Source organism: Lonchura striata, chromosome 3 (assembly GCF_050655825.1).
Source record: "Lonchura striata isolate lonStrDom1 chromosome 3, ASM5065582v1, whole genome shotgun sequence".
NCBI classification, from domain to species: Eukaryota; Metazoa; Chordata; class Aves; order Passeriformes; family Estrildidae; genus Lonchura; species Lonchura striata.
This window is the reverse complement of record NC_140705.1, coordinates 14,881,459-14,894,714: the sequence shown is the minus strand read 5'-3', so window position 1 is coordinate 14,894,714 and position 13,256 is coordinate 14,881,459. Positions and strand designations below refer to the sequence as shown.

Here is a 13,256-nt window from a genome sequence, read left to right as displayed (position 1 = left end):
ATGGTTGTGCTTGATGATCTTAGAGGTCTTTTCCAACCTAAATGAATCTCTGATTTTAATTATGTCAAAAGATCTTTATGATTACTTATCTTCTATGGCTTACATCTCCAACATGTTCTGTCTGACCAATGGTCTCCTTCATCTCACCCAAGTATTCTGTTTCTCAACATGGCACTCAAGAGCCCTGTATTTCAACAGCAATTCTTCCAAAGTACAAATATTTCTTTCTACACCACTTATCCCAGCACTTTCCAACTTCTTTCATTCAAAGTTCTCTACCTCTAATTCTGTAACTTATCCAACTCCCTCATCTCAAAACATTCTCACAACTTCAGTCACATCTCTCTAACCCAGATTTTACTTTACACCCTTACCTCTCCCATTCCAAGACTTTCCTTTTTTTTTTCCTCCTGCTGCTCAGTTTTTGAGCTCCATTAAGATATTCTGTCCACCCAACACCAGCTGCTGCCCACTAACAAGCCACTCTATCTAGTGAAGTCTGTTCTCATCTGCCTCTCCCCACATGAAAAAAAAAACTCAGTTCCTACTCTGGTAGGATTTTCAAAAGAATCAGACACATGTTGGAGATATAAAATTCTCTTTGGGCTACTTCAAGAGCAGAAGGACAAAGACATGTCTGGGAAAGTACATACCCTGTGGGTAGATCTCTATGTGATGGCTAAATTGAGTAATAACGGCAAAGTTTTAATGAAATGCTCTTAAGATCAAGTTATATAATACCTATTTAGTCTATATTAAGCAATTTTAAAACATCCACAAAAGAAAATTCAATTAAACATAAAAACTAGAACAAAAAAATACAGAACATAAAATGAAATGAGACTCAGACTCAGCACATGTTCATTTTCAACCCTGCAAAGTATTTGGGCAGTGTTCAGAGAGTACTGGGGGTGAGCACGCTGCAAGTCTGCTTCCACCTGGTGGAAAGAAGACAGAGGTCATGCATTACACAGAACTTACGAAGCTTCAGTTTGCAAGGAGTTCAGAAATCTTCCTTGTTCCAGATTTAGCCTGTACACTTCAGAACTACAAAAGTAAAACCCAAAATTACTCTTGTGCCTTACAAATACTGAAAAACACTGCTGGAAATTTGGAGGTATTGTAAGGATTCTTATTCACAGCTTAATTTTGCCAAATACACAATTTTCAGAATTTACAATTTACAACAAGACAAATATATAAATCAGTGTTCAAAATACAGAGAAAAATGTGCACGTTCACCATTTATTTATTATACTTCAATATCCTACCAATTATTATTTTTCCAGGCAAGATACATTAACTCATTTCTCAAGATCTATTAATTTCCTGTGATTTAAGTTACATCTTGAATTTCTAGTAACTTTGTTTAAAACCCTAAGGATCTAATTTTATTTTTACTGTGTCTTTTCAGAAACCAAATTATGTTATTTAACTCACACTTCACAACAATAAAACACCAACCAAGATAGGAAAAGTTATTTACTTCACTTAAATGCTAAACACTTTTTAAAACTGGCAGGTAGTTTTAAATACAAATTTGCAAATACATGGTTTAAGAATAAAAAAAGAAACAGCTTAAAAATAGCATGGGAAACTAAATTAATTTTAATCTTCCCACATTTTCCACTCTTCACTGTCTTTCTTTATTAATTTGGTTGGAATTGCAACTTCCTCCATTTCTTAGCTTTTCTAATATTTTAATGTTAATTTTATTATTGGAAAACACTGCTAACAAAACTGAAACAAAATATTCCACTTAATACCTTGCTCCTACGAAATACAGGTCACACGATGGGTAGTGGTAAGAGAAATCTCTACCAAATTTTGGTATTCTTGTCTTGTAGTAATGGCCATGTTGCGAATGAAACTCCACATATCTGCCACACTGCAAGAAGACAATCTGAAAATAAAATTAAAAGCACTGAAACATACAGAAACAGACAAATATCTTCTCAACTTGTTTTACAGCACAAACTTCAGTGGGTTTTTTTTTCAAACTTATACGGCCTTATCACAACTTATTCAAACAATTTCTACTAAAATGATAGAATCAACTAATGCTTCATCATTCTCACTAGCCACAGCAGAGTTTTATTAATACATATTTTTTTGCATATTCACAAGAGTAAATGAGATACCCTGAAAGTGACTCTACAGTCAGAAACACCACAGTTATCTCATGCTCTGCTGCACCAAAATTAATATTTCTACTTCCTTCAAGACACTAAAGTTAGTGATTTCTTCCAGGTACAAAGCTGTCCTGTGCTGAACCAGTACATTCACATGGACTAGGCACATGAGCTACACATCGTGATGTACAACAGCATTCCAATAAATGACACCAATGATCTTTCTGCATTTTTCTTCTTTGCCAGCTGAATAAGAACATTATTTCTTTCTGAAACTTAGACAAACATCTCAGTCCTGGAAAATCCTAAAGGGAGGCATTACTAGAGAGCTCAGTCTACCCCAGTAAATAAAATAGGCCAGGTCCTGCTGTTGCACTCCTTATGTCAGGTTAAGGTGGCACACACCCACAGGAAGGGATTCTTCCCACTCCAGCAACGGGATCACCCCCATCACCTGCTGCACTCATACTGCACCTCAAACCATGGCCAAGCACTGAGCAATGGAGGAACAGCTGGCCTGGCCCAAACTCGTACCATGCATGATAATCACAACCAAACCCTTGTCTCTGAGCCATCCCTATTTATCTTGGATTAGAAAAGTAACACTTTCATTTGGCTTGTGTAGTACATGCATCTTCTAAAAACAGTATGCAGTGAAGATATCTACATTTTTTTACTGCTAAATTACATTGCTAACAATGAAATAAGGATGAGAAACTCAGGGAAGGTGAGGGACATAAGTTACTTTAAATCTGTCATCTTTCTTTATAAATTTGTATAATTGTCTTACCGCTAATAATTTTTTATTTAAACACAAATTTCTACAATACTGGACTTGAATATATTCATGTTCTCTTTCACTAGTAGAGGATACAGCTCACTGTAAATCATGTTTGTCTTTTCTTCTTACTAAATTAATTTTGGTCACCACCAGAAAACTATAACCTAAGGGTAGCAAAAGCATTGGTGCTGGTGTGTGGCAAAAATACTATGTGGAAATACAGGTCTCCTGGCAAAAGGCTGTGGGAAAAAATATACTACACCCTCTCCCAAGTCTAAAACTTAGTCCAAGACTTTTGGGCTTAAAACTTAGAAAAGCACAGAAATGTAACTGGCCTTATGGATACTAATTTGCATGAAAGAAAAAAGGTGCTCTCACTGTGAAAATGCAAATAAGACTCAAAGCAACCTTACAGGGATGGCAGGAACCGATCTAGAGAGACACTATTTTTCCTGGCTATGAAAGGATGCCAAGAGCACCAAGAGGGCTACCAAGACTGACAAGGGACAGAATACAGCACAAAAAAAAAATCCCTCTTTCCAGTAGCAACAGTAAAAACTTAAGATTTTACCAAGCAGATTTGACTGGAACGAAAAATTCTTTATGACAAGGTAGAGCAGAATTGCAACAATTTATTCAGTAAATCTGTGGAACCACCATGCCTGCAGATTTTGACAGAACTGCTTAAGCATTAAAATAATATTTTAAAGTCCTATTCCAATCGATACTTCTATGATTCTAAAAATTTCAAGTGTAATTTCTCAAATATTGTTCCCTCTTTCTAACATGTCCACAAATTATGACAGCTACATGAAGTTCATTTTTCTTTCTGATAATTTCTTAAGTTTTAGTAAAATAAAATTAAAAACATAAAGATTGTATGAAGCTGAAAAAGTATGGCTTCAGCCTGAAATGCAGCACCCATTTCAGCTGAAAACACACACACCTTTCTGTTCATAACCAGTCAAAAAGATTTGGGAAGACAGCATGTTCCTCAGTCTCCCAAATGACTATTTGGTATGTAGAGCCAGAAATATTTTCCACCAGACAGGCAAGTGGGAAGCTACTGTAAAGTGTCAGCCATTACCTTCTGCTACTTGAATTCATGCACTTCCTTGGAAATCTCACAGGAAAAATGCAAAAAAAGCTACAAGGCTAGATGATCATGTCTCTGATCAAATAGCAGTATTTATTAAAACAAACCTACACCTGAAATGGTAAGGTCTTTTCACAGAAAAAAAAAGCATAAAAAATAAACACTTTGGTAATTCCTTCAGGTACAGCACTTCATTTAAAAGTAAAACTAAAGAAAAAAGATATTACTTCTCTCCACAATTTCTGCCTCATTCATATGCTCGTCATCATCATGTCTATAACACTGACAAATCAGGTTGTTAACGTACCCATAGCTATCCCACCTTTCAAAAACAGCGTGTGTGTGCATCACTTGTCACAAGGGATTGTGACTAAATGGTAGCCCAGAAAGAAAAGTTAATTCCATTTTTCACATTATTTTGTTTGTAGGATAGATCACTATTTGAAGTTTTTCTCTCCAACAGACAAAAGACTTTAAAAGTTGTAAAGTAAATTATAGCACAAAGGCACAAAGAAAACAAACAAAATTTTAAATGTGAAAAAAATGTTTATCCTGTTTGCAGTTTTTAAAAAAACATTTTTGTTTCAAAAGCCGTGCTGATTGACTGCCTTTACTATATATGAAAATGCATTTTAATATACATACTAAACAATTTTTTCATTTATACACTGAAAACTACTAAACATACCTTTGAGTAATCATCTGATAAAATCTCAAACGTAACCACTAGAGGAGAGAGCAAGAGAATTTTGAGTCAACAAAGCAAGCAAACTTATTTGCAAATATTGGCATAATCCTGAAAACATTTACACTCATGCTAATCTTTAGTGATGTAAGTATTCCCCACAGGTGTCAATGCATAATGCAGGCATCAATCTTTAGTAAGATCTCTAATTATGTAACTTGATTTGCAAAAACATAAGTAGTTTTCTAAAACTTTAGAAACATATGATCCATCCTGTAATCTTTTGTTCTTGTATACTTGACACGTTCCTCAACACAATGCTCAACCATGTATATTATGGGTGTGGGAATGTCTAAGCAAATGGTTTTCAGTGAGTGTGTGGCCCATGGAGCTTTGGTAATCCATCAAAGATGATAAAAAATTACATGAGTTTGGACATATATGCATAAATTTGCATGCACAGTCCTTCCAAGGGGTCAGCACTTCCACAAAAGAAGTTAAGGCTCAAAAAAAAATCACAAATGTGAAAGTTACTACTCATGCTGAACACTACCATATTGAACTTTGCCTAGTTTTAATTGAGCTGAGTTGGCAACATTAGGGAGTAGCTGCTTCAGCTAAATTGTTTCTATTTAAATGAGATAACTCATTTAAGGTCAACTAATTTAAAGTTACCTGAAGTGACTCTATGCTAGACTTCAAATTAAAACATACTTCTGCAGTCTACTAAGATGCCAATTCAAAAAAATTTAATTAGCAGCAAGCATTTATGATTACAATGACTTCCATTCTTTTAAAGAGGGTTTCACTCTTGCCATACCTTCCCAGCTTCTCTGAAACCCTGCCTAACAGTGCTCCCTCACCCTACATGACTCCTTGTAGTCCTAAGGCAGAGAGCACAGAAACACCCCATGCTCTTATTACAGTTTTTATTTCTTGCATCACTTTCACACACATCAAAGTCAGACCAGCTCAATTCTTCTATAATGAATATGCTCAATTTCTCATTGTTTTGGTCACCCCTACATCCCAGCTTTCATTCATCAGTCTTCAAACAAAAAAAACTGAAATAACAACCCTCCCACCCCTCCCCTACCATCCCTGGAAAAAAAACAAAAAACAAACAAAACAAACAAAATGACCTCAGAATTCCTGAAATTTAAGCACCCTAAAAGCTCAGAGCTGTGGCAGCTCCTGCCCTGCTCTAACTGCCAGCTAATTCTCCCTTTCCCATTGTCTAGATGGCTCCTTATTTTCCTCACCACAGTTGCTCTCCCACCAAATTAGTAGCAAATAGGGTTTAATTACGGCCTTGGCCATGCCACTATCTACCCCTAAGTACCTTGTTTCCAGAAAACAAACAGAAAACCAAACCAGCAAACAAACAAACCAACACTCCCCCAGGAAATTCTCTTTACCCTGTATCTCACCTACTCAGCTTCAGCTCCAGAGAGAAAACAGAGCAACCCACCATGCATTCTCCTACCTTACTGCCTCAAAGAACAGGTAAGAAGGGAGATCTTGCCACCACCCAGCCTTTGTCCTCATCACATCCACCAAACAGAACACTGACGTCAGCCACATTCACCCTCTGAGCCCCACACTTTCTGGCTCAAGGTAAATCTTACATCACTCACACCCTCTTTTCCAGTCAAGGAAAGAACTTTGAAATCAGAATAAAAGGGGAAAATTCAGATCTGAAGAGTAGATGGTTTTACTCTAGATTCTTGTATTCCCCTGAAGTCCATTCTGTCCCCTGAGCACAGGGAGCAGAATTTCTGCTTGAGTCCAACCTGAATTATGTATGAGAGACATGTACTAACAGGTACTATTATGCACTAACAGCGATGGCTTATACTAACCTTCGGAATCTAAGCATCTTTCAAATTTCTGGGATAACTGATAGGTATCAAAACAGCGGACCCTGGGCTTGTAAGTCCCTGAAAGAGTAATTTATGATAAATTAAGATGTTTAATTAAACAAAAAAGTTAAACAAAAAGATAACACAAAAGCTTTTTTTTTTTAAAGTGTAACATCTTACATATACAGGCTTTACTGTGTTTCTACTATAAGTCTTCTGATCTTCCCAAAGCCTCTGTGACTGGAAAGACATACCTGTTAGTAACACAACCTTACAGCCTGGTTTCTGTAAGCACCCCACTAGTATGCAGGTTCTCCTAACCAGATACGTCATACAGAATCTAGTAACAGCTTCCAGTAAATCTGCAAGACCAAGGCTCCTCATTTTATTAACACCTACTAAAGGATTCATGTTTGGATCCCATTTTGACAGTCACAAAATGCAGATTATCCTCCTCCTATAAAACAATACTCAAACAATGATGTTCAGAAGTTATTTAACATATATACACCAAAAGTAATTCAGAACTTAGCATTTAACTGTATTATAGATGGATTTGTTCTATTCGGTTTTTTTTTTATTTGTATTATAAACCCTGGCAGCAAGGGGGTTGGATTAGATAATTTTCAAAAGTTCCTTCCAACTCAAACCATTCTATGATTCTAAGAATGCATGTATTCTAAACAGAAGTGTTCCACAGCACCACTCCCAAGACAGCCATTCTGTCACATGTTAACAGTAAGCTTCCAGCAGAATGTTCAGTTCCACACTTTAAAATGAACTCTTAACAATTCTACCTGAAACACTAAGTCACTCTGCACACAAGATTACCTAGGACTTTTGGCCTCTGTTAGAGAGACTGTTAACTCACCAACTGCCATAATATACTGTCCATCTCTTGATACCTTAATCTTTGTGCTAACTGTGGGCATTTCAAAGTCTTGAATAAGTTCAATTCTTCTACGGATATCTATAAAGAAAAGAAATTGTAGGATTAACACAATTCCATCAGTCAAAAAAACCCTGTAAGTTTCCTAAGGAAGCATGTTGAATTCACTGAGTATAGGGAATATCCTTTACATATATAACAACTATCACATTATAAGCAGTTTAACAGTCTGCTAACCCTAAGCAGCAGACTACCCCTGTGCAAAGTAAATTAGTACCCCAATGTAACTGTGTTACAAGTTATTATACAACATAGTAGCAAATACTCATTGCACACTTTCACAATTAAGGCTTTGTATAAGGTATTCTACGCCCCATTACCTCTACGTATTTTTTTCTTGGTTAGGTTTCTTGTATTACACTTCCAATGATCCCAAATAGCCTTTTTTATTTTGTGTAAGACGCTTAGGCTGTAATGATGTGGTCCCGCTCTCTAAGATTAGCACAGTGTCACAGAGGAATTTATGGTCTGATTTTAACATAAGGGACAACATGGAATTCATTCATCGTGTTTCTGTTACACAAATACACAACCCAAATATTTAACGTCTAAAGTTTAAAACACCACTGGTTATACAATGTTCATCTGAAGCTATACGAGAATTTGAAAGAACTATCTGTAGTTTAAGTCTGTCGTTTTTATATTATGACTTAGGGATAACTTCTGTGTATCAGTCTGTGAGGAGTCTCCTCTGGGTCTGCATGTTATGTAGGTGGAGTAGCCAAGTATTGCTGAGCACCCTGCGAAGGGAAAACTCACCCACATCTTTCTTCTGTAAAGCTCTTTTCTTCCTATCAGAGAGCCACTGCAAGCAAAGGTATACATCAGTCTTGAACTCATTATTCATACAGGAACCCGAGCATCAAAGTTTATCCAACCGTTTGAAACATAAGACACTTAGGACGCTAATTCTTTTATTCCTTGATTATCTTCCAATTTCCCTTCCACTGGTAAGTTTAACCATTCCACACCAAGAACACGTACAGGGTCGTGTTGCTTGCGGGTCTGTGAACCAGCAGCTCTACAGCCAAAGTCTCACTCATTTAAACTGCATTTCCAATGTAAGAAAGGCTCAGGGCTGTTTCTCGGTACCGATCCCAACACAAGCGCACATGTGCCGGGGCGGCTCGGCCGGGCTGGGCCCCGCGCCGGCACCGCGCGGCTCCGGCTGCCGCCGCGGGACCCGGGCCGGGCCGGGCCGTTCCCCTGGCCGCCCTCACCTCCGGGAGGCTCCTGCCGGCGCTCAGGCTGTAGATCTTCACCTCGTTGAGGCTGGAGACCTGCATGGCCGCAGCCGCGCCCGCCTCTTCCCGGGCAGAGAGGAAGCGGAAGGCGAGGCGCTTCCGCCAGCTCGGCCGGCGGCCCGGCCCCTGCCCCGCCTCACGCCGGGAACGGGGGAAGCACCGCCAACCGCGGGACAGCGAGCTCCGCGGCTCTGCCCCTGCCCCACAAGCACCGCCAACCGCGGGACAGCGAGCTCCGCGGCTCTGCCCCTGCCCCGCCTCACAAGCACCGCCAACCGCGGGACAGCGAGCTCCGCGGCCCTGCCCCTGCCCCGCCTCACGCCGGGAACGGGGGAAGCACCGCCAACCGCGGGACAGCGAGCTCCGCGGCTCTGCCCCTGCCCCGCCTCACGCCGGGAACGGGGGAAGCACCGCAAACCGCGGGACACAGCAAACTCCGCTGCTGCCTCGTCCCTGGGCGCTGCCCGCGGTCCCCGCGCCCCGGAGCGCGGCGCTGGCAGGAGCCGGGATGGGGCCGAGGGCAGGGGTCGGGATGGGGCAGGGGGCAGGGGTCGGGATGGGGCCGAGGGCAGGGGTCGGGATGGGGCAGAGGGCAGGAGCCGGGATGGGGCAGAGGGCAGGAGCCGGGATGGGGCAGGGGGCAGGGGTCGGGATGGGGCAGGGGGCAGGAGCCGGGATGGGGCAGGGGGCAGGAGCCGGGATGGGGCAGGGGGCAGGAGCCGGGATGGGGCCGAGGGCAGGAGCCGGGATGGGGCAGAGGGCAGGCGTCGGGATGGGGCAGAGGGCAGGGGTCGGGATGGGGCAGGGGGCAGGGGCCGGGATGGGGCCGAGGGCAGGAGCCGGGATGGGGCAGGGGGCAGGAGCCGGGATGGGGCAGAGGGCAGGGGTCGGGATGGGGCAGAGGGCAGGGGTCGGGGCAGCCGTGTGCCCTTTCCGCAGGGCCCGGCCTGTGTCCGGACACTGAGAGCCCTGTCTGTCCCCAGGAGTGTCCATCAGGCAGGCTGTGGCGTCACTTTCCATGTGAACTCAGGAAGGCAGGAGTTATTCCTGCAGTCTTGGTGGAGCAGGTTAATTTTCTCACCCTGTGGAAAGCCGTGTGCGTTAGTCGTGGAAAACAGTGAGTCCCGGATTTGCTCATCAGAACCTTGCTAGCGACCATAGAAAGATACATTCTTATTGCTTTGTAGCATTGCTGTTGAAAAAAGAAAACCAGTATCCAGAATCCCAACGATTCTTGTTCCAATTTACAGTACCAAAAACAAGGACTGAAATAATGTATATCCACTCCATACCCACGTTGAAGAAACAATGAAAATCACAACTAAAATTTTAACACTGCATAACTCTGGCACTGAAGCAAACTGAAGTAGTTTCAAATAAGTCTTATGAATGGTGTATCACAGCAATGATGATACCAGTATCATTACTAAAAAGATCTCCATTTGGGGTTGTATGACAAGGTGTTAGAGCTGAGATTCTTGGGAGATGAGCACACCTAAATATAGATACCTATAAGTTTAAACTAGATGTTTAAGCTCCCATTTCAGAGAGCTAAGGCTTTACTTGCTTATATGTAGTTTGCCTAGTGACATTTGAGATGCTGTGTGGTATCCAGGGCACCTGGACGGGGCTGACACAAGACCTACGGAAAATCCAAACCCTTCTGCAGTATAATCTGGAGGTGGGCAGGATGTGCAGGGTCATCTGTGGTGGCACTAGAAGCTCAGGCAGCTGAATCTCATCCCTGGTAAATGCAGTTAATTAACAGTGAAGGAGTGGTGCAGCAGCCACTGAATGTCTTCTATGGGGTGAGTTTGATCAAGTTCCACAGTCTGATTAGAGCAACATGAGCTATTAATAGACATTTAAAGCTGAATTGCTGAATTTACTGAATTGCTGAATCCACAATTCTGGATATTGTAAGGAATCCCAGACATTCATGGGGGGGGTTGGTTGATATGGCTTGGGATGTGCAGAAGATCTGTGTTATTCTAGAACAGCAGATTGAAGGCCCAACAGGATATTCCAGGGCACTCAAAAGGCATTCAGCAGCTTATGATGTCTGAACCTACAAGGAATTCCTGAAGGTGTAGAACACTGGAAATAGCAGCTTTCCTTCTAGTGTCAGTGTTATAATTGTCTAGGTAATTAATTCTGGTTATCTGTTTGAGAAAGTTGTCTTGGGAGATACTTCAAGTAGGGTATTTCAATACCCTTAATGATTGTTTGGAGGCAAAGTTTTTCTCCCTCAGTGTGGCACCTGAAGAAGTACTCCCAAATACTGAGAGACAAAGTCACAGAAAAGTTCATTGCTTTGGTGAATCAAAGGGAGCAGAAAGACACGTGATGATCATGAGGGAATTAGGCAGCTCTGAGATCACATGGCACCACATGCAGGACCAGCCAGGGAAATGAGCTGGCAGAGCTGTGTTACCACCAAACTGCAGCATGATCCTTGTCCCTCAGCATATGCTGCTGGCTCCTTCCCCTTCACTGCTGCTTCATCCAGCCTAAAAATATGTAATGGGGTAAAAAGAAGAAAGTTTGAAAAATCACAGTAAACCAAGAAAATATGATAATGGAAAACATTCAACAGAACATTGTTTAGACATTAACATTGTCCTTCTTCTTAATTTTCTTTTAAAACAATAAGTGGCATAAAATATGTCACTTTAATAATAGTAAAAAAGCTATATGAAGGGGGGAAATGGCATTCCTGCTATAAAAATGTTCAGGAATTAAGGAGTGTATATTGTAGAATCCAGAAATCCAACAACCTTATGGCTTGGATTTTACCTTATTTGTTATAACAAGCATTTGTACAGAAAAATACTCTTAAATCTAGCACCTCTGCAGCAAGAAACTTTTCTCATCTGTTAGCACTAGTTTCAACTTACATGATTCTAAATTTAAGGAAATTATGAGAATGTAACATTTCTAAAATTAATTATGCAAAGCATTTCCACAGCTTGAGACTGCAGCAAGGATCCAGTTAATACTGTTCTTGAGATGGGAAAGAACTGCCTTATCTAGGTGATCAGGTCCACTGTACCTCTCAGACCTGTAAGCTGTGGGTAAAGATATATGGTGTAGATTAAGTATGTTTTCATTATTAAAATGTATAGTCTAAAGAAACAAACAAAAAATAAGGATTAGACAATAATCACTTCTTCTGTGAATGCCATCTTGCAGATCAATATGTTAATTTTTCCCCATAACTTCTGGAAAACCCTTTGTCATGCCCTAGGGGACACTATGATTGAAAATAATTAGAATGATAGCAGTTATGAGAACTGAATGGTTAGTTAGCCTAGAAAGGAAAAAAAAAAGCAAACAAAAAATCTCTATGAAATGGTTATTTCAGCTGCAAATCTTCTCAATGTCTTTTTCTGGAGTGCTTTCAGTAGAGACTCGCCTCCTCCACACATGTATTGCTTTTTTATATATCAATAAAAATGTTAAAGAGAAGCAAAGGATGATGAATCCTTGGCTAACCTAAAGAACCTATACATTTAGGGTCTAAGACCTTGACCTACACATTAGCTACCTAAAGCATTATTTACATGGCATCATTCAGCATGCCTTGCATCAACTGCTTCTCCCTTATGCTGAAAACACTTAAATCTTTTAGGGGTCTTCATTCAAGGTTCTTGGAAGTGTCAAGAGCTCTGCTTCTGTGCATGTCCAGACCTACCTGCACCCAGCATCTCAAACCCTCTTTGTTTACAACAGGTCATATGGAAAACCAAGAACACCCTTCTGTTTAATTTCTTGTAGGGGCCTCATTTACCTTTGTTACAGAGAAACATAAGTTAAAAATATACAATATTTGGAAGAAAATAAGTCCTCAGTAATAGCAGAGATTGCCTAAGTATGACAAGTATTCCTAAGTATTAGACAATTCAACTGGAAGATGAGAACTGGATAACCCCCAGTGAGGGGGCTCGACTCCTTGCAGAGATGCCTCTCAGAGGCAGGTACCGAGCGTATAGACACTTGTTACCTTCAGACCATGCCTGGATAAGAAATGCCTGGAGAACATCATTCCACACAACCTGTGAAATACTCCCAATGTCTTAACCAAGCTTAAGGCAATGTAAGACAAGCTCAAGATTTGCTAAGGACTAAAAGCCATAGCTACACGTGAAGGAAGAAGCATCACCAGGACCTAAGCATCCCTATTTTGCAGACTCCTGCACCGCATGTTTGTTAAATAAAGCACTTAGGGAAGTCACGGAAACAAGAGTTTCCTAGAAGTCTCTAATTATTCCAAAAGCTTCAGACTTTCTGAAGGTAATCAGTGTTTAATAAAAACAAATGGCTTCTGCATTATTTGCTCCAGTTTAAAAGTCAGCCAGGAGATGGAAAGCTGCCCTAGTCAGAGGCTGGGACAGAGCTTTTAGGGCACCAGGCGCAGCGGCCCGCTGTGCTTCGGGAGGGAGCCCCGGCCCCCTTGCACCCACCCGTGGCTGCGGCCGCCGCCCCGCGCCTCGCAGCGCTCCGCCCC

General features: G+C 41.2%; 1 protein-coding gene across 4 annotated transcripts in view; it reads right to left on the bottom strand.

Moving 5' to 3' along the window:
* NOL10 (nucleolar protein 10) overlaps positions 1-8,827 on the bottom strand; it is a 55,174-nt gene extending 46,347 nt beyond the window's left edge. For 2 of the 4 annotated variants that reach the window (XR_014954199.1, XM_021525406.4), the window contains exons 1-7: positions 8,726-8,827; positions 8,265-8,310; positions 7,428-7,526; positions 6,557-6,634; positions 4,698-4,735; positions 1,767-1,903; positions 982-1,047 (exon numbers count right to left, since the gene is read on the bottom strand). Coding sequence is in view for 3 of the 4 variants with exons in the window: in XM_021525406.4 (XP_021381081.1) it covers positions 982-1,047; positions 1,767-1,903; positions 4,698-4,735; positions 6,557-6,634; positions 7,428-7,526; positions 8,265-8,310; positions 8,726-8,791 (530 nt within the window). In the remaining variant the exon portion in view is untranslated. The remainder of the gene's footprint in view (positions 1-981; positions 1,048-1,766; positions 1,904-4,697; positions 4,736-6,556; positions 6,635-7,427; positions 7,527-8,264; positions 8,311-8,725) is intronic. The other 2 variants (XM_021525407.4, XM_085576296.1) reach the window with 2 other exon arrangements.
* Positions 8,828-13,256: the final 4,429 nt, after the last annotated feature.